The sequence below is a fragment of the Plectropomus leopardus genome, chromosome 17 (genome assembly GCF_026936395.1).
Source record: "Plectropomus leopardus strain MGB_pleo_1.0 chromosome 17, ASM2693639v1, whole genome shotgun sequence".
Classification (NCBI taxonomy): Eukaryota; Metazoa; Chordata; class Actinopteri; order Perciformes; family Serranidae; genus Plectropomus; species Plectropomus leopardus.
The window spans coordinates 26384985-26407435 of NC_142192.1; the positions used below are offsets into that span (position 1 = coordinate 26384985).

Here is a 22451-nt window from a genome sequence, read left to right on the forward strand (position 1 = left end):
ACAGACAGTGACAGATGTTTGTTTGTGGAAAAACTTCTTTATGATGGAAAAGTTGTGAATCATGGAATCTTTTTTGCAGACTAGTTGTGGGCAGGAAGAACTAATCCTTTTCCCATGTCCGTCAGCAGCAGTCGATACAAATCTGTCCCTCTCCGGAGTTATTCAAAATCACACAGCGTGTTACATTGGTTGTGTGCCGCTTCGAAATGCTTGCATGTTTGAGCTGAGAATGGATTAACTTATGTAAAGACGAGGCGTTCCTCAATCTAATTATACCAGAGACCTTGGAGGAACCCTGACCTCATCTTGGGAAATACCTACATAAGCCAGGAAACTGTGACAGGGCACTGCTGTCCTTACGCAACATGTCCTTAAACACACACACACGAATCACTGTGGCAGGGCCAGCTCGACAAATTATGGGACACCGTGGTATGGGTGCGCCCTTTTCTAAACAGCGCTGCTTTATTACTGGAATGCAGTTTTGAAAGCAGTTAAACTCTCTGATCAGCCGTGCCTCTGTACGTCGTCAGTCTTATGTAATGAAGCGTGGGCCTTTGTGGTGTTAATCACACAGCAAATAAATAAAAGGGTGACGTGTCGAAATTATAAAATATGTCCCCATCTAATTAAAAAAATAGTTGTTGAAAAAACAAAGGTGTTTAGTTTCAGTGAAAGCTTTGTGAAGCTCTTTCTCTTTAAGTTAAAACACCTAAATATCTGCAGAGCAAAACATTTTATCTTATATAACAGCAATGAATGTTATATATCAATTATGTAATTGTATTGCACTGCAATTATTCGGTGTGTTCACCAGCATTAAATTGCTGGTTTCAAGAATGACTCAATGGCTCTAAAACAAAGCAATTCAAACAAGAAGAAACGAAACAAGATCATTAGCTTTAATTCAGTCTGAAGTTCAGCAGTGTGAAATGGTCATCATTCACAGCTTATACGGCATATAGTTTAGATTATAGCTGTAACTGGTGATTTTATAAAAATAACCTTCTATAATATTTGCTGAAACTGTCACCATATCCAAAACAAGGTAAATGAGATGGATAAACAGCCAAAAAACACAGGAAATGCTTATCAGTTTTTAGTCACAGTTGATTAATAATATTTTTCTGCAGAAAACAAACACAAACAAACAAGTTTTTCAATTACAACAGTACTTTGGAATCATTATATATGTAATACCATTGAATTCAACATCTTTTTTTTCTCTCAGTTGAGAAAACTTGACTGTGTTTAAAGCTACAGTTGGTAACTTTTAGTACTAAAAGTTCTTTGTCATATTTGCTGAAACTGTCACTATATCCACGCAGTATTAAATGAGACAGATAATGGGTCCGCTGCATTTCAGTGTGCCGGTGAAACACTTAACATGTAACAGCGAGAGAGCCGGGAGAGCTGTTTAAATGGAGTGTAATTTGTCAGCCAGCGACAGCAACCACGTAATTATCAGCCAACAAAACAAACAACAACGTCAGCCTACAGGGCAAAAGTCATGGCAGCTTTCCTAGTTGATAAATAATTACCTGCATGGACAGTAATATTCACTGTCTGATTTTATTTAAGCCTGAATGACATATTCAGTTCTCCGTCTTATCAGCCTCCCGGGACGTGTTTGTGTTTATGTTTCTACGGTCCATGTGGTCGTGGTGTCGCCGCTTGCTGCTGAAATTTGATTTTATTCGATTGATTTATTTCAAACATGTTAAAAGGAAATAGAGAAATTATTATACAAAACAGACATACCAAAAAAAGGTATAATAATTACAGACAATGAAAAACATAAAGCAAAAGAAATGTTCGAACACATGGTGACTTAACATATTTAAAAAGGAGTTTGAAAACTTATTTAATCCCACCCCTTCTCCATAAGTCATTAAATTTTAATTAACTAACTTCCTTATTTATTTTAACCTATACTATAATTAAATATATACATACACCTACATACTCAAAATTAAATATCTGTGATTTTTCATTATTATTTACAGAAAAAAGAGGAAGATACAGAAGAAAAAAAATAAATATTAAATAACCAAATGAATAATCTATAACCCATGTAACTCCTCATCCCTGCACCTTGTAAAAATTATGTTTTTATACCTTATTGTAAACTGGTTTATGTCTGGACAATACTTTAGCGATAGAAATTTGATGACAGACCCGGCGTACCTCTCAGCTATAATAACTGTCAAAATGCAGACTCCACCTATGCAGCGCACTGTAGGTGTACGACGGCGTGCTGCGAATTCTTCCTACATCTTCTGATGGCGTTCCCTTGAATCTACTGCAGCTCACAGGAAACAGCCAATCAGAGCTGAGAAGTCTCTTCACAGCTGTCAGTCATGTCTGTAATTCTCTCGAACTGTGATCAAACTTTTAAATTAGGCAGCGCTTATTAACTAGGAATCAAGATTCTGTTACTGCATTGCCTTTCTCTTGTCTTAAATGTCTTCCGTGACATGTTTTATCGCACTGTTTAGCTGTAAAATGGTGCTGTAAAAAACTGGTCTGGCTCTGTTTCAGCTTGACTGTTTCTGACAGAAAACAGAACACTAAAATATGTTTGTGAAAACATCTGAGGTGACGATCAGGAAATGCAGTAACAGAATCTTGATTTATATTGATCAGTGCTGCCTTATTTGACTGCAGTTCATCAGCAGCGATTTACAATATTGACACCTGCGTTAGAGACTCCTCGACCCTGATTGGTTGTCTTTCGTGAGCCGAGATGGATTCTAGAAAATGTCTTGTAAAGGCAAAACAGGCGCAAAGAAAGAAGTTTTTTTTCACACACTCAAGTACTACTGTTTGAATGTGGTGACAGTTTCAGCAAATATGATAAGAAGTCAAAAACATTACAAACTATAGCTTTAAACAGTCAAGATTTCACAGTTATGGGAATTAAAGTCAGTCAATTTAAATGGTACTACATAATAAAACAATGCACTGTTTTAACGAAACAGTATTTTTCTGCTTGTTTGGTTTAAGGATGTAATCTAATGTCTGCAGAAAAAGATTGTAAAGAAGTTGTGATTAATAAAGACCAGTATAGTAATAACATTTGATAATATATCAATTGATGCTGATCAATGGGTGCCAAATATCTGATAAAATAATGTGTTTATTCATTACTGGGGAGAAAACATTTTCTTGCTAAATTGTTGATGTAAATTATGAAAAATTGAAAAACAGATTTTTTGATAACAGTTTGGCAATTGACCATATGCCATAGCTTTGGTTATTAAATGACTAAATGTCTAAAATACAACATGAAAGAATTATATTATTTTATGTTAAATGCTATTAGTTTCATAAACCAATAAAGACATTTCAACAATTGAGCTCAAGAAATAGTTTATTTTCTCAAAGGGGATTTTTGAGCTGCCCATATGGTGTGTGAGTGTTGGGAAAAGTTTGGAGAAAGAAGGTGTTGTACCAACTGTGCTTTTCTGTCTCTCTCTCCCACAGGGATATCTGAAAGCAGCCGGAGAAATGCCGATAACATAAAAGGCCTGAAGAGGAAAAAGGTTGTTGCAGAGAATCGGCTGGAGAAAATTCCCAAGTCTCCAGTGAAGAAGCCCCTGCAGTTGAAAACATCTGAATCTGCGCTCCACGGAGCATCGGCCACGGAAACTGCACCTTCTTCTTGCTGCTCCTCCGCCAACAGTCCCTCCCACAATCCTTCAGCTTCGCCCAGTGGGAAAAGAGACCCGCAGTATGCCCAACTGGTTGCAGCATCCCCTCACAAGGGGTCACCTTCCACCGACGTTGAAAGGCTGAAGCAGGAAGAAACGTCCTCTAGGCTGCCAACGCTTGAGCCCACTGATGGTGAGGAGGGCTCGTTGATTAAAGTGTCTCCACCCAAAGACAACGAGAGCAGAGACCCCAGCTACGAGGGAGATCCTTTCCACAGCAGTGCGCCGCTTGATGTTCTACTCAAGGCCATGGAGCCTGACTTCAGTACGCTGGCTGAGAGGAAAAACTTGCAGGTCACAGCCATCGGAAAACCAGCTTCCACCCTTAATGCTCAATCTAGTGGTGAATTAACAACAATGCCAGCTGTCAATGTTGGTCTCCAGAACCAACCTTCACATATGCAGACTTATTATATTGACAAGCAAGGCAACTTTATTGGCATTGCAGCACCACTAACAGGAAACGTGCAGACGTCTTCACAGGGTACGCCCATGCAGTCCTCCCCGCTCCCTACACCACATTTTATGCCCGTTGTTTCAAATACAGAAAAGACCAGCTTGCACATGAGCTTCAACACTGGACCATCCGCTATAACCCACGCACCTGTTCCCTCAGGCTCCAACGCTTTGCCGCAAAGCCAACCACCAGTCGTGCACACATGCCAATCCCTCTCCGCAAGTGTTCCCAGCACCATTCAGGTCCCAGGCACACCTGGCAGCAACCAAGTTCAAATGACCACTGTAATGAACTTTGGTGCTGATCAGGTTTCCAAGGACCAAAAGCCTAAAAAGCCTGGAAAGTATGTTTGTGAATACTGCAGCCGGGCGTGCGCAAAACCCAGTGTGCTGCTCAAACACATCAGGTCTCACACAGGAGAGAGGCCGTACCCCTGTGTCACCTGCGGCTTCTCTTTCAAAACCAAGAGCAACTTGTACAAGCACAAGAAATCACACGCTCACGCTATTAAACTGGGTCTTATTGCACGCTCTGAATCCGGAGGTGGGTCGCTCTCTCAAGAATCCGACAAAGCCGCAGGGACGCATTCAGAGGCGGAGGAGAGCGGGGACAGTGATGAGGATGGTAGCACTGCGGATTTGGACCCAGAGTCATCACAGAGCAGTGTGGCAGCTTTGTCTGAAAACAGTTTACAGAGTGCAGGTACAACCCAAGCAAGTCAAGGGGAAGTGGACCCTTCAGCTGTGTTTGAGTCAATGAAACCAGCCTCAGGACAGAGGGGGCATGAGCCCAAAGTAACAGCCGCACTTCCAAAGGTTGTTGTATACCCAGTTAATGTCTCCCCTTTGAGGGCAGATAGTCCGAGAGTCACATGTGCGGCACCTGAGCAAGCGGCTGCACAACGGCAACGCGAGTTCCAGACTGCCAACATGAGATCGAGCCTCACAGTCCTGTCATCTCTGAAGGAGGTGGATGGTACAAATCCCTCGCTAGATACTGTCAGCGAAGATGAAGACCATCAGTGCAAGTCTCCGCTCTTGGGTGGACACGCTCAGCTTCAGAGGCAACAAGCAACAGACTTTTCTCAACAGCAGCAGGTCAAGTGTCTACTGAGTCCTCGCAGTTTGGGAAGTACAGATTCCGGCTACTTCTCTCGCTCCGAGAGTGCTGATCAGGCCATGAGTCCACCCAGCCCATTCGTTAAGATAACTCCACCGGTGGACATTGACATCGCCAAGAACAGCCTTCCCAATGTCCCTCCTGTGGTTGCCACAGTAATGCATGTAGCAGCTGAGCAAAAGCCCCGAGTTGCAGATGGACAGATGCGTCCACCGTTAGAAGCCAAAGCACTCTCACTGGAAGAGCGGATCTCAAAGTTGATATCTGACAACGAGGCAGTAGTTGACAATAAGCAGCTGGACAGTGTGAAGCCAAGGAGGACGTCTCTCTCGAGGAGAGGTAGCATAGACTCCCCTAAATCATACATATTTAAAGACTCTTTTCAGTTTGATCTAAAACCGATGGGAAGAAGGTCAAGTTCCAGCTCGGACATCCCCAAGTCCCCGTTCACTCCTACAGACAAAACAAAGCCAGTATTTCTTCTCTCTGTACCTTCTCAGTACCCGCCAATGGATTGTTTGCCAATAACAAGAAGTAACTCAATGCCTACTACACCAGGACACTCTGCTCTTCCCCTTAATGTTGCCCCCCTCCCACATCCTCTCAGAATCTGTCAGTCATTTGACGATAAAATTAGTTCGTTCAATGATGATGTCTTTTCGTCAGCCCCGTCGACTCCAAATCCAGCAATACATTCTCGTATGTTAGTCAGACAAGCAGCAGTGGAGGACTTTACCACAAGTGAGGGGCATGGCCTCCCTACAGTTCGATCCATGGATGAGGGCTATCACGGTCCGAGCAGTTCCACAGAGCTGATGCAAAGAAGCAGATCTTTCGAGCATAGTCAGGACAGAAACAGGAAGCCTCAGCAGAACAAAGGCACAATGTACGAGTGTGAAACGTGTCGCAATCGGTACAGAAAGTTAGAGAATTTTGAAACTCACAAGAAGTTCTATTGCTCCGAGCTTCATGGTCCAAAAAACAAGCCAATCACAGTCAAGGAAGCTGATCAAGATGTTTTTCACGTTAACATAATGCAGCCCGGAGCCCCCAGATCAACAAGTGGCTCAGGAATACTTGATCAGCAGACATCAATTAGAAAGAGAAGGAAAATGAAAAGTGTCGGAGATGAAGATGATCAGTCTCCCACTGACACCATTCCACCTTGCTCTGTTAGTTTTGAGCTACCAACAGCGCTGGCCAATCGGACTTTTACTCAGCATGCTGTAATAGTAGACATTCAGCCCAAAAACAACCAGACAAAGCTACCTCAGATTCAGCTCGTAGCAAGAGGTATTAACACTTCAGACTCCAGATTGTCACCAATTCGAGAGACTCAGATCAGCGCCTCTCCTAAAGGGGACTTGCAAAGGCAAGGCAGTGGTACTTCAGTTATTAGACACACCAATTCTCTCAGCAGACCCAATTCGTTTGACACAGAATCTCTTGACAGGGCCTCTCCTGTTGATATTTTGGAGAAAGATCCCCTCAACAAGCTCAAAACAGATGCAATAGCAAATGTCTCAGCAGACAGCTTCCATGAAAAAATGTCCAAACCCAAGAGTGCTGACTTTGGAAAACAACGGAAGGAACAATGCACTGATGGTGCAGGAGCAGCAGTCGGTGAAAACTCAACTCCTGTTCATCAGTCTCGACTAGTTCGTCAAAATAACATCCAAGTTCCTGAGATTCTGGTCACGGAGGAGCCCGACAGAGAACATGAAACACAGACAACCGAGCAACCAGATAAACCAGCAGATCAGTTCAGCTGGCCTCAGAGAAGTGAGAGTTTGTCCAAGTTACCGGCAGAGAAACTTCCACCAAAAAAGAAAAGAATCCGTCTTGCTCAAATGGACCACTCCTCGGGCGAATCCAGTTTTGAGTCCAGCCTCTCACGAAGCCTCAGCAGGGACAGTAGTCTCTCTCGTTGTTCCAGCATCTCAGCGTCTTTCGACAGAGATGAGCCATCTAGGTCAGAGAGTCCTTCAAGAGGGGAGTGCGTCAGCAAAATCCCGGAGCCTCAAGGTTTGCCAACGGCCTTCAACACCCTCGGTGTGCCTGGAATGATGAGACGTGCTGCATCTGAACAGATCACCTGTACTCAACCCTCTGTGGAGATTTCATGTGACTACCGTAGCAAGTCCTTTGACTGTGGCAACGTATCTCCCTGCAGATCTCTGTCTCCTGTTGGCCAGCCAAAGACTGGACAAGCCGCCCAAGTTGCCCAGGTGCCACTTATTGAAAGAAGGCGGGGTCCATTAGTCCGCCAAATGTCTTTAAAGATTGGCCCCGAGAGTCAGCAGCCTGTCCGTAAGGCTGTTTTACCTCTAGATAAACCTCCCATCACAAATGTTAGCTCCTTAACTCAGAATAGATCCCAGCAAATTCACATTGCCAATCGGCGCACCGTGGCTCAGCCTTTTATCCTACATACTGGAGAAGCACCCTTGCAAAAGAACGAGCAAATGGTGCAAAGCATTAATTTGGGGAGCCCAACTCAGCAGCCTCAAATCCAAGGCCTTCCACACCCTTGGCACCAAACATCAAGGGTTCAAATATGCCAAAAGATTCAACAACCGCTGAGCCAGATCTTAGTGTGTCGCGAGAACGTCCAAAACAAATCAGTCGACTCTGAAGAAAAGAAATGTTTTGTGCCCAAATACCAACTGCAGTGTCCTGCTCTAAGAGCAAGCCAAACGTTTTCATTCTCCAGCACACAGGGAACTCAGATAGCCTTGCCAGTTTTAACCATACCCATTGCCAATCCAATTTTGAGTGTTTCGAAATCATCAGATGTACTCCAAAATGTATACATTGGTCAAACCAATCAACAAGCCTCTGAGATTAAGACACGGGCGGTTGTTTTGTCAGGTGAGCAGCAAAGGGACGCGTTTGATCAGACCCAAGCAGGTGCCACACCGCTGCCACAGATCCTCATAACTCATGAGCAGATGCACCCTGCTCCCTGTGTGTCCAACAAGAACAGCTTCTCATCCACTCACAGTGTGGAGAGTGACACTCATACTGTACCAGCTCCAAAGAAGGACAGGACTCCATCTCCAACAGTCAGCACCCATAACCACACTGGAGAACGAGCACCTTCTCTCGGGTCGTTACACTGCACTCAGAAACTGGCGTCAGTGACTCTCTGCCCGCAGCAGGAACCCACCGCCTCCAGTAAACGCATGCTGTCACCTGCCAACAGTTTGGACATCTACATGGAAAAGCACCAAAAACGGGCAAAGGATGAGCATGGTGTGGCCTGTCTAACTGACGGCAGGTCAGTCAATTATCTTAACTCTAAGATGTCAGAGGTTACCCGACAGAGAAAGCTAACCCTTGTTAGGCAGGTTTGCACAACTGAACCGGCGGACAGTCCCATCGAAACTGAGGCCCCGCCTCTGCCGCAGGTTAAAAACAATGGCGAGAAGGACTCTCAGGCGACTGATGATGTTAAGCCAATGTCACCTGATAGTTCTGGGCTGAGTAAAGACACAAGCACTGTAATACACGAGGAGGCTGGCCCTGCACTGAGTACTACACCTGGCAGCCAGGGCACCTCCATGCCAGCTAACAGCAATCTGAAGCTCCAAGAGAAAGCTGAGGAGCAGAGATGGACTCCCGCCAAATCTCCCGTTCGACCCTCGAGTTTTCACGGCGGTCAGGTGAAACTGACCACATCTGTGTCTGTGGTTAACACCAAGGACAGTCATCGCCTGTCTTTCCCCAGCCTGAAGACTGCCACCACCTTCACATGGTGTTTCCTGATGAAGAGGAAACCTCTTCATGTCCCACAGACTGACCTGAAGACTTCAGCATACGGCATCTGGACAGTCAGCCCCAACAACCATAACCCTCTTGGGTTACCGACCAAGGTGGTCATGTCCCTGTTTGACTCCAAGCAGAGCTCCAAGAAGATACACTACACCTCTGCCATAAGGACCAGCGGGAAGTCTGACATCTTGTCTTACTCAGGCAAGCTGAAAGACGTCATGCCCAGGGTGAGAACTGAAACAAAATCTGATATTTTTCTGATATTGCTGCCTTTTTCCTTACAGCAGATCAATAAATACATCAATCACTTCTTCTCTCTGCAGGTGCCAATAACCCAGAAGTCAATATCAGTTGAAACTAGAAGTAAGGTGCTACCAGAAACTCAGGCCAGCAGCGAGTCGGACAAAGACGTGGCAGCCAAAACAGAGCCAAGACGAGTCAAAATATTCGATGGCGGGTACGATTTGAAAACACTTTATTCTATATTACAATAAGAAATCTTGACTGCTTGGTTTTATATCTTTGTCTGACCGTCTTATGCGTCTCTAATGGTGCTGTTGTGACCCCACAGATACAAATCCAATGAAGAGTATGTTTATGTACGTGGGCGTGGACGCGGTAAATACATCTGTGAGGAATGTGGGATCCGCTGCAAGAAGCCAAGCATGCTACGCAAACACATCCGCACCCACTCGGACGTCCGGCCTTACCACTGTGTCCACTGCAACTTCTCCTTCAAGACAAAAGGTCAGAGATTATCACATTATCACTTTGTCTTTTTATTTACTTCATCAGTGTTCAGAGCGATAAATCTAAAGCCACCGCTTCTTTAGTTGTGTATAATATGAAAGAGATCCTTCTATCAATTAAAAATATATCTGTATATTTAATAATATAAGTACGGAAATATTATGCATGCATTATGTATATCCTTTATTTTACCAGGTAAAAGAAATCTCTTTATCAAGAGCAATCAGGCCAAGAGGGCAGCACAACACATCGTTACAACAATTAATCGAAGCAGAACAAATACAACCGTCACACATTACAAAAAGCAAGCACAACCTCCAGTTAAAATGCAGCACAAAACAGTCAAATACATTAAAGCTTTTTTGTCAAGTTGTGTGCAAACCTTTGGGAACCAACATCAAGAGAATATTGTGAATGCACAGGCCATATTGATTTTGGTTTTTACTCATGTAAGCAGAGGGAACCAACCAATGTGAGAGTCTACGGACAAACAGAGACTGCCGTTTAGCAGCAGCGTGCAGTGAACAGTGGTGTATGAGGTTTCCACAGTCAGTAATAAATAGTAAAGCATAGTGGTACATAACAACATAATGGTCAGGTGTATTCATAAAGAGAAGATCACCGTTTTCCAATAAAGGTAAAAATCAAGTGCTTCCTTACCAGGAGCGATAAACAGGATTTATTCCTGAAAAAGAAACTTAATTTCTTTTAATCTTATATCTGAACAGTTTCTTTTTGTGGAAATGTACCTTTGAGACAACATATTTTAATAGTCTTTAACTGCCAGAGTTGAACTTCTTTTATAAAATTAAAGATGTTCTTTCACCATCTCTTATTAAACCAAGACAGTATGATTCACCCATCTTCATCGAACTTGCCTACCCACGCCACACTGCAGAACAGTACTCGGTGTCAGAGCAACCCACGTTCATTTAAAAATGTCTTTATCAGTTACTCACCCTTTACATACAGCTTGCCCAAAGACCGCATTCTCTTACGTAAACTCCTTCTGTGCTATTGTTCGAGCTCTACCCACCCGTAAGACCTCGCTGCCTCTCTTCTTGCAGGAAATCTGACCAAGCACATGAAATCCAAGGCCCACAGTAAGAAGTGCATGGAGATGGGGGTTCCTGAGGGTCTCATTGAGGATCAGGATGCAGAGGATTCAGGTAAAGGGGCTTCACTGTGCAGCTGTAACCTAGGGGGGGAAACAAAAGGATTTTAGTGTACTCAGAAGCTTATCATACAAAGGGAACTGTTCTCTGGGCTTATTTACAGTTACAAATAGACTTAATACAGACAAGGTCCTATTTACACCATTTGCTTTGATTTCAAACAACAGGAATGCCCTTCGTTTTCCTGTTTGTGGCATGAGATATAAAACATAGATTGTCCCCGCTTGTGCTGTGTTGCTATGTCGATCAATAGCTTCGCCATGGTCTAATTAGAAATTCTAAATGCAGCTTCTTCCTCTGTTAACTCAAAGCGCATGTGGGCGGCATGCACAGCGTTTAGAAAGAGGAAATTGCTGCGTCTAATTTTAGAAAAAAAGAGAGAGAGAGGAGCTGCCTGAAAGCTTTCTATGGTCCCAGTCTCTTAAGAGCATATTTGTTTTTCCTCCTCTGCCTGTGATGGAGCTCAGGGGCGTATGGTGGTCTAGCAGTGTGAAGCACTGCAGCACAAAACATCACTGAATGGTTTTCTTAGTGTTGGATTTACTTACTGAGCGGAAGAAACCTACATGATAATAGATTTTTAATGAATGAAAGTGATTCAATACTACAGAGCAGCTCACATATTTTCATACCAGCTCTGATGACTCATATGTTCAGCAGAAAACCAAGAATAGACCTCTGTTAAAGAAGTATTTCACCAAAATAACGAACATTCAACTAGGATGTCTCTGCAGTTCTGAAAACATTTTAGGAGAGAATCATGCAGCTCAGTAACAGAATTTGGTTCATATTTGATCAGCGCTACTTAGTTTTACCGTTTTAAATTGTTGCCATTATTACAAAACGGGGCATTAAAATACATTTCTGAAAATATTTTAGGCCAGAAATAGGTATTTTAGTAACGTAACACCGCCTAGTTTTACCGTTCAGTAGGATTTCGTAGTAGCTCACCTGGTTGATCTGGAGCTGGCGCCCCATTTCAGGCTTCAGCTGTCCAAAGGTAGGTTTTCATTTATTAGGTGTTGATTCTGTTTTCAGGAACCAATGCTGTCTTTATTGTCGGAGTTTTTTATGCGCTGTTTGTTGAGTCACGTCTAAGACAATTTTCTGTCACAACAAAGTTTTCTGAATTTGAATCTTAAAGGCAAAAGCCAAAAAATAATCCTGAGAAAAAATACAAAAAAACTTTCTCTTCTACAGGAGACCGGAGTCAGGTGAGCAGTGCTGACCGCCAAGATTCAGATGGCGACGACTCTGATGGCCCCGACGATGAGGAGAATGATGACAACGAGGAGGAAGAGGAGGACAGCCAGGCGGAGTCTGGCCTGTCCACCAACCCCTCTGTCTCCGCCAGCCCACAGCACATCCCCACCAAGGAGGCCGAAATCCCTCCTAGCGCCCTCCTAGCCCAGATGTCAATCAGCTCAGTGTCCCTCCCTCTCTCCCAGCCTCCGGCTCCCCACACATCAGAGTCAGACTCTGTCCCCATGATGAGCCCCGTGTCCCTGAGCAAGCAGATATCCATCTCTGGGTCCTGCTGTAGCTCGGTGCCTCTCCCTTACTCTCCTCCGCCCGTGCCCGCCACATCAGACTCCTACACCTCAGACACAGAGTCAGTGCACATGATGAGCCCAGTGTCGCCGTGCAGGCAGATGTCCATCGACTACCCCGACTTTGATGTGCCCCCTAGTCCCCCAGTGTCAAGCAAGGGCTCCAAGCTAGGCCAGGTGAGACCCATGTACTCTCATTGTGTGTCTCTCCACCCCCCCCTGCCCGCCTCCCTTCTGTCCTACCCATACCCTTACTTTGAATCCTGCATGCGAGGCACTTCCACAAAGCTGCTGTGAATGCTCAGAAAAAAAGGTGAATAGTCTCATTGATTCGGATTAGGCTTTCTGGATTGATCTGCTAAATCTTTTAGGATTGTGCCACTATTAACTCAAGAAATAAGATTTTGCTTTCTGTTCTCAGGACACCTTGTCTGCACCTCCTGCAGTGGTATCCGGCGAATCGGGCATACCAGTGGACCGCAGCACTCAGACTTCCTCTTACGCCTCTCAAGGTCTCATGCACTTTCCCCCACAAGGTCTTTCCCAAACACCGGGAGCCGAGCCCCAGACCCACCTGTTCAGTCACCTGCCCCTGCACTCCCAGCAGCCCTCCCGGTCCTCTTACAGCATGGTCCCAGTTGGGGGGATCCAGCTGGTGCCCGCCGGCCTGGCAGCTTACTCCACCTTTGTACCGATCCAGGCTGGCCCCGTCCAGCTCACCATCCCAGCAGTCAGTGTCATTCACAGAAACACGAGCCCTTTACCAGCTCCCAATACTCCACCCCACCCAGAGGGGTTGCAGACCCAGCCGCTTGTGGTCCAAGAGCCCATCAGTAGTGTTGTTCCCTGCTTCCCTTTAGGCCAGGTCGCTGGCCTGCAGGCTCAAACTATACAGCCAGTCGGGCTTGAGACGCTTAACCTCATGGGGCTGGCCAACACGGGCCTGGCATCCACCCAGCTGCTGCCTCAGCAAGGGCTCACCCTCAATGCCACCCTCGGGCTGCAGGTTTTAGCTGCCAACCCCACCTCCCAAAGCAGCACCGGCCCCCAGACACACGTCCCCGGTCTGCAGATAGTTAACATCGCCCTGCCTGCCATCATTCCTTCCCTCAGCCCTCTCTCCAGCCTCAGTCCGCTTCCTGGGTTCTCAGAGAGGCAGGGCAGCCCTGAAGCTCCGGGAGCACAGCCGTCCCAAAGTGAACATGCGCTTCCGTGTTCACGGAGCGGTATGCTGTCTTCTTCCCCGCCCGCCCCTTTTAAGGTCAGCAGCTGTCCCGAAGTGACCGCAGGGAGCAGGGCAAGCCCCGCAGGTAGCAGCAGACCAGAGCTCGCACAGACTGAGAGGCAAGAAAGGGATAAATCCCCACAGCAGCATCAATCACCAGCTCCTGAGAGCCGGGCAGACGGTGCGAAGGAGTCACTGGTGGAGGGCGCGTGTGATCCTGCACCCCCACAACCACCACCGCTGACCAGCTGGCAGAAGGTACTTGATGACTATAATGAGGTATCTAGTGATGATGAAGACAGACTGGTCATTGCCACCTGAAAAACCCTCGTAGAAAGCTCTTCTTGTTTTTGTAATTCTTGTCACTTTGTAAGACTGAAAACACTTTTCAGGGGTTTGTTTCGTTGCAAATCACCTTTCAAAGCACAGATGCTGACATTCATATTGTATGTGCAATCATATGATAATTATAATAATGACCAATCATTTTATTTTTACTTTTTTTTGTCAGCTCCAGAATTTTTTTTTTTGTACATGTTGTATAGACAATTGTGCCTTTATGGAGTTTCTTGTTTAGGAACCTGTACATAATTCCTTATAAATTCAGTAGTTGCTAGTGTTAATTTCAAAAAATAGAAGTAAAGAGAGGCATAAAAATGGAGGATATCAATTTTATTCTGGAGGATTTGTCATTCGTAAATTTATGGAATTATAAATGTTGTACTGGTAAATGTACATTTCTATGGAATATGGGGCAATGTTTCTGTGTACAGATGTTGTGTTCAACTATTTATTATAATCCATCTAGTGCCCATTATGATTCATAACTCCATAGGTATGTGCATTATGGTAGCTTTACATTGCTGTATCATTATTCTTAACTGTATCAGTAAAAACTTGTTTACGAACATCAAATTAGTGTCACTGTATTTTTGTACAGTTAAACACAAGAAACATTTGCTCTACATATTTGAAAAGTGCATTGGACATCAATTATATGACAAGTATGCGTTTAAAATCTTAGGCTTATTCATAAAAAAGTATTATTTTTCATTGTTGATAATGAAATATTTATTATTAATAAGTATTCTTACAATCAATTAAATACATAAAAATCGCAACGCATGTTACCACATGTAGAATTTCTTTTGTAGTGCCAATTTTTTTATATTAAAACATTTTCATGAGACCTTTGACAATTACTCAATCAGTCGCAATTTTTTATTTGATTAATTTATTGATTTTTTTTTTTATTACTCCATTAATATAACAATGAATTTACAGAAGATAACATTTTGCAACTTGTCATTTATATTTCAATATTTTATTCAATCATCTTTAATCATGACAGAGTATACACTGCAGGGCATTATTCCCCCCCAAAATAGCCCAGTCTTAACTGGTAATCTGTGTTTTAAAGTCTGATATAAAGTCTCTCCAAAATAAAATTAATGCAAGAGCCTGGTCCACTCAAGTTAAAGGAATGTAGTGTAATCTACATTTAGCAATCCAACAGAAAAATAAATAAAACAATGTAAAATTCGAGTTACTTTTAGGAGGAGCAACAAAACAGTTACTCTTTGTTACAGGAACAAACCTCAAATCTAGAAGTCCAACAAAACATCTAACAGTAAAATTAGTGCAATTTGAATAAAACTATAACTTTTCTCTAACAGAAATAATTCTGACTTCCGACTTCATTTTTTCTGCATCAAAACAGTCCTGCCTTAACTGGACCCGTTTCACAGAGCGCGTCAGGAGAGCGTGAGCAGCGTCGAGGGTGTTGTTTTTTGTTTCTGTACCCATGTTATCTAATGAGAGCATGCACACTGCTCACCTGAGCAGCGCTTGTCAGGTGTGTCTCAGCTGCAGCACATCTACGGAAACGCTGGCTCGCCGTTTTTTTACACGTTTGTCCACAAGAAAAGACAGTGAAGGTGGTGTTTTGATGATTATATTGACTCTGTGCCACTTTTTACTGCAGTTTAAAAGTCCCTCTCTGTCACAGAGATGAGGAAATACAAAGACGGCTGTTTTACTCCAACTTTCCTGATTCCCTTTCAAAATAAAAGTCCTCAGACAGTGTCTCTGTGGACAGAATCCCATTCACAGGGCCCTGTTGTTAGCAATGCAGGAACTTGTATAACTTCATAAATGAGAGGAAGTTATGCTTATCAATCTGGAAATACAGTACTGACATCTGCGGGCCGTGACGCAGCAGCTGTATGTGTGAACACCACACGCATGAAACATGCTGCTGCTCGGCGAGGCTGATGTCTTGCGCTCCTGACGTACGTTGTGTGAAATGGGCCTAAGGCCTTCCTCCTTGCGACGTGGCGATACACATTACATAAATCGCAGTATTTATGTAATCAATAGTGTCGATTACATCTGCGCATTGGCCCAGCCCTTTTATAGTATGTCGCCCAAAATAATTAAGAAGTCGTACTTAAGTATTCTGTCCAACTCATGAAAAAGGTCATAAATCATCCATACTATACTACAGCGGTTTTTCATCATTTCAGACATACTATGCTAAGATGTTTTTTTCATGATTTTTCATGACTTTGATGTTCTCTTTAACGATCATTTTGACAGCAGTCTTGTAAAATTCACTTGTCCTGGGTGAGGTTCGAACTAATGACCTCATTGTCTGCAGGCGAACCCTCGAACCAACTGAACTACACCTTCAGATATTTCACCTGTGTTTTAAGTTGCACTTCAGACTCTTCTCTGGGAAGCGATCTGTAACACTTAGCTGCTCTTGATAAGGTTCAAACTCAACATTCCAAATAGTTTTTTGTTTTAATGTTAATTAATTAATTAATTTACACAAAGTTTTCAGGGTTTGGTCTACAAATGATGTACACTTAGATGACGTGGGCTATATATGCTTTCCAGAGCCTACTAGTGGGCGCTGGAAGTACTACATCATATGAAATATCTCACTCCAGGGTCCAAACTCTCAGCATGCATTATCAGACTTGTACAGAAATGAACAAGCGCTTTAGCTGCAGTTTACCAGTGCCCCTACAGATGTGGGGGTGTGAGGGCCCTTTAAACGCTGCTTTTTTTTCATTATTTTTATTATGCTTTTTAACTTTCAACACAAAGAATCAAAGAATCAAATTTAATGTACTGGCAATTTCACCCCAGTAATGCCTATAGCTTCCCACCTCCACTTTACATTTTGGAACATTAGAACATTACATTTGGAAAACTTGAATTAATCTTTTGTCTCAGCTGTGGAGTAATATGTAATCGATATGCAGGATCTTGAACTTTTTCTCAGTTTCTGTGGTTCTTTTTCCTTTGCAAAGTTCCATACTTCAGCCCATGTTGTTTCATCCATTGTGAGGTTAAAATCGTTGTTCCATATCTGCCGCAAATACTCTGTAGACATGGTATTAACAGAGTTAAGTTTGGCATATCCCTGGTCGAAAAATTGGAATTTTAGTAAAGATTCGATCTGTGTGCGATAATTTTGAAATGCTATACAATGACATGTCTCGGCATGCTATACTATGTGGTTTTCAGCAGTTATTTTCAACATGCCCTATTTGGACATTTTTCGACATACTATTTAATGTTGTTTTTGGTCAATTTTTTGACATGCTATACTATGACCTGTCTCTACATTTGTGGTACTATGTAATTTTCAGCTATTTCTTGGACATGACACGTTTTGACATTTTTTGACATACTATACTATGACGTTTTAGGTCGTTTTTTCAACATGCTACATTATGATATTTTTGACTAATTCTTTGTAATCATATACAATGATGTGTCTCCAAATGCAATACTATGTATATTTCAGCTGTTTATTCGACATGTGATACTATGAAATGTCAACAAAACGACTTAAAATGCCATACTATAGTATGGTGAAAAATGTCGAAATAGCCAATACACGCCATGGCATAGAATATCAGGAAAAAATGCAAAAAACACCATGATATGGCATGTCGAAGAAAATAACCCAAAAATTGAAGAAAAGCTGAAAATTCAATGTTACTAAAACATCCAAAAACACCAAAATGTGGCATTGTGAAAAAAATGACCCAAAATGCAAGGCTATAGTAAGGAAAAATATCCAAAACTCACTTGTCCCAAAAACAGCTTGAAACAGCTGAAAAGTATTTAAAATAGCTTACTGAGACACGCCATGGCATAGAATTTAGCAAAAACATCCCAAAACAACAAAATATTGCATGTTGAAATAATGACCCAAAAAGAAAAAGCAAGGCTATAGTAAGGCAAAAATGTCCAAAAATGACATGTCCCAAAAACAGCTTAAAACAGCTAAAAAGTGTTTTAAATAGCTTGCTGAGACACGCCATGGCATAGGTTAAAGCAAAACATCCAAAAGCAAAATATTGCATGTTGAAAAATGACCCAAAAAGAAAAAGCAAAGGCTATAGTAAGGCAAAAATGTCCAAAATGACATGTCCCAAAAACAACAAAACAGCTGAAAAGTGTTTTAAAATAGCTTGCTGAGACACGCCATGGCATAGAATTTAGCAAAAACATCCAAAACGCCAAAATATTGCATGTTGAAAAATGACCCAAACAGTAAAAAGCAAGGCTATAGTAAGGCAAAAATGTCCAAAAATGACATGTCCCAAAAACAGCTTAAAACAGCTGAAAAGTGTATAAAATAGCTTGCCGAGACATGCCATGGCATAGAATTTAGCAAAACTGTCCAAAAACAACAAAATATTGCATGTTGAAATAATGACCCAAAAAGAAAAAGCAAGGCTATAGTAAGGCAAAAATGTCCAAAAATGACATGTCCCCAAAACAGCTTGAAACAGCTGAAAAGTGTTTAAAATAGCTTGCCGAGACGCGCCATGGCATAGAATTTAGCAAAAACATCCCAAAACAACAAAATATTGCATGTTGAAATAATGACCCAAAAAGAAAAAGCAAGGCTATAGTAAGGCAAAAATGTCCAAAAATGACATGTCCCAAAAACAGCTTAAAACAGCTAAAAAGTGTTTTAAATAGCTTGCTGAGACACGCCATGACATAGGTTAAAGCAAAAACATCCAAAAACGCCAAAATATTGCATGTTGAAAAAATGACCCAAACAGTAAAAAGCAAGGCTATAGTAAGGCAAAAATGTCCAAAAATGACATGTCCCAAAAACAGCTTAAAACAGCTGAAAAGTGTTTAAAATAGCTTGCTGAGACATGCCATGGCATAGAATTAAGCAAAACTGTCCAAAAACAACAAAATATTGCATGTTGAAAAAATGACCCAAAAAGAAAAAGCAAGGCTATAGTAAGGCAAAAATGTCCAAAAATGACATGTCCCAAAAACAGCTTGAAACAGCTGAAAAGTGTATAAAATAGCTTGCCGAGACACGCCATGGCATAGAATTTAGCAAAAACATCCAAAAACGCCAAAATATTGCATGTTGAAATAATGACCCAAAAAGAAAAAAGCAAGGCTATAGTAAGGCAAAAATGTCCAAAAATGACATGTCCCAAAAACAGCTTAAAACAGCTAAAAAGTGTTTCAAATAGCTTGCTGAGACACGCCATGGCATAGGTTAAAGCAAAAACATCCAAAAACGCCAAAATATTGCATGTTGAAAAAATGACCCAAACAGTAAAAAGCAAGGCTATAGTAAGGCAAAAATGTCCAAAAATGACATGTCCCAAAAACAGCTTAAAACAGCTGAAAAGTGTATAAAATAGCTTGCCGAGACATGCCATGGCATAGAATTTAGCAAAACTGTCCAAAAACAACAAAATATTGCATGTTGAAAAAATGACCCAAAAAGCAAAAAGCAAGGCTATAGTAAGGCAAAAATGTCCAAAAATGACATGTCCCCAAAACAGCTTGAAACAGCTGAAAAGTGTATAAAATAGCTTGCCGAGACACGCCATGGCATAGAATTTAGCAAAAACATCCCAAAACAACAAAATATTGCATGTTGAAATAATGACCCAAAAAGAAAAAGCAAGGCTATAGTAAGGCAAAAATGTCAAAAAATAACATGTCCCAAAAACAGCTTAAAACAGCTAAAAGGTGTTTAAAATAGCTTGCCGAGACGCGCCATGGCATAGAATTTAGCAAAAACATCCCAAAACAACAAAATATTGCATGTTGAAAAAATGACCCAAAAAGAAAAAGCAAGGCTATAGTAAGGCAAAAATGTCCAAAAATGACATGTCCCCAAAACAGCTTGAAACAGCTGAAAAGTGTATAAAATAGCTTATCGAGACACGCCATGGCATAGAATTTAGCAAAAACATCCCAAAACAACAAAATATTGCATGTTGAAATAATGACCCAAAAAGAAAAAGCAAGGCTATAGTAAGGCAAAAATGTCCAAAAATGACATGTCCCAAAAACAGCTTAAAACAGCTAAAAAGTGTTTTAAATAGCTTGCTGAGACACGCCATGGCATAGGTTAAAGCAAAAACATCCAAAAACGCCAAAATATTGCATGTTGAAAAAATGACCCAAACAGTAAAAAGCAAGGCTATAGTAAGGCAAAAATGTCCAAAAATGACATGTCCCCAAAACAGCTTGAAACAGCTGAAAAGTGTATAAAATAGCTTGCCGAGACACGCCATGGCATAGAATTTAGCAAAAACATCCCAAAACAACAAAATATTGCATGTTGAAATAATGACCCAAAAAGAAAAAGCAAGGCTATAGTAAGGCAAAAATGTCCAAAAATGACATGTCCCCAAAAACAGCTTGAAACAGCTGAAAAGTGTATAAAATAGCTTGCCGAGACACGCCATGGCATAGAATTTAGCAAAAACATCCCAAAACACCAAAATATTGCATGTTGAAATAATGACCCAAAAAGAAAAAGCAAGGCTATAGTAAGGCAAAAATGTCAAAAAATGACATGTCCCCAAAACAGCTCGAAACAGCTGAAAAGTGTATAAAATAGCTTGCCGAGACACGCCATGGCATAGAATTTAGCAAAAACATCCCAAAACACCAAAATATTGCATGTTGAAATAATGACCCAAAAAGAAAAAGCAAGGCTATAGTAAGGCAAAAATGTCAAAAAATGACATGTCCCAAAAACAGCTTAAAACAGCTAAAAAGTGTTTTAAATAGCTTGCTGAGACACGCCATGGCATAGGTTAAAGCAAAAACATCCAAAAACAACAAAATATTGCATGTTGAAAAAATGACCCAAAAAGAAAAAGCAAGGCTATAGTAAGGCAAAAATGTCCAAAAATGACATGTCCCAAAAACAGCTTGAAACAGCTGAAAAGTGTATAAAATAGCTTGCCGAGACACGCCATGGCATAGAATTTAGCAAAAACATCCCAAAACACCAAAATATTGCATGTTGAAATAATGACCCAAAAAGAAAAAGCAAGGCTATAGTAAGGCAAAAATGTCAAAAAATGACATGTCCCAAAAACAGCTTAAAACAGCTAAAAGGTGTTTAAAATAGCTTGCCGAGACGCGCCATGGCATAGAATTTAGCAAAAACATCCCAAAACAACAAAATATTGCATGTTGAAAAAATGACCCAAAAAGAAAAAGCAAGGCTATAGTAAGGCAAAAATGTCCAAAAATGACATGTCCCAAAAACAGCTTGAAACAGCTGAAAAGTGTTTAAAATAGCTTGCCGAGACGCACCATGGCATAGAATTTAGCAAAAACATCCCAAAACAACAAAATATTGCATGTTGAAAAAATGACCCAAAAAGCAAAAAGCAAGGCTATAGTAAGGCAAAAATGTCCAAAAATGACATGTCCCAAAAACAGCTTAAAACAGCTAAAAAGTGTTTTAAATAGCTTGCTGAGACACGCCATGGCATAGGTTAAAGCAAAAACATCCAAAAACGCCAAAATATTGCATGTTGAAAAAATGACCCAAACAGTAAAAAGCAAGGCTATAGTAAGGCAAAAATGTCCAAAAATGACATGTCCCAAAAACAGCTTAAAACAGCTGAAAAGTGTATAAAATAGCTTGCCGAGACATGCCATGGCATAGAATTTAGCAAAACTGTCCAAAAACAACAAAATATTGCATGTTGAAAAAATGACCCAAAAAGAAAAAGCAAGGCTATAGTAAGGCAAAAATGTCCAAAAATGACATGTCCCCAAAACAGCTTGAAACAGCTGAAAAGTGTATAAAATAGCTTGCCGAGACACGCCATGGCATAGAATTTAGCAAAAACATCCCAAAACAACAAAATATTGCATGTTGAAATAATGACCCAAAAAGAAAAAGCAAGGCTATAGTAAGGCAAAAATGTCCAAAAATGACATGTCCCCAAAAACAGCTTAAAACAGCTGAAAAGTGTATAAAATAGCTTGCCGAGACACGCCATGGCATAGAATTTAGCAAAAACATCCCAAAACAACAAAATATTGCATGTTGAAATAATGACCCAAAAAGAAAAAGCAAGGCTATAGTAAGGCAAAAATGTCAAAAAATGACATGTCCCCAAAACAGCTCGAAACAGCTGAAAAGTGTATAAAATAGCTTGCCGAGACACGCCATGGCATAGAATTTAGCAAAAACATCCCAAAACACCAAAATATTGCATGTTGAAATAATGACCCAAAAAGAAAAAGCAAGGCTATAGTAAGGCAAAAATGTCAAAAAATGACATGTCCCAAAAACAGCTTAAAACAGCTAAAAAGTGTTTTAAATAGCTTGCTGAGACACGCCATGGCATAGGTTAAAGCAAA

The 22451-nt window shown here is 41.5% G+C and overlaps 1 protein-coding gene across 6 annotated transcripts in view; it reads left to right on the forward strand.

Moving 5' to 3' along the window:
* Positions 1-14678, forward strand: part of hivep1 (HIVEP zinc finger 1) — a 70445-nt gene extending 55767 nt beyond the window's left edge. For 5 of the 6 annotated variants that reach the window (XM_042506850.2, XM_042506847.2, XM_042506849.2 and 2 more), the window contains 6 exons: positions 3487-9290; positions 9387-9520; positions 9635-9810; positions 10881-10982; positions 12189-12715; positions 12960-14678. In XM_042506850.2, the coding sequence (XP_042362784.2) occupies positions 3487-9290; positions 9387-9520; positions 9635-9810; positions 10881-10982; positions 12189-12715; positions 12960-14084 (7868 nt within the window). In that variant the 3' untranslated portion in view covers positions 14085-14678. Of the gene's footprint in view, positions 1-3486; positions 9291-9386; positions 9521-9634; positions 9811-10880; positions 10983-12188; positions 12852-12959 lie in introns of all 6 variants that reach the window. The other variant, XM_042506852.2, reaches the window with a different exon arrangement.
* Positions 14679-22451: the final 7773 nt, after the last annotated feature.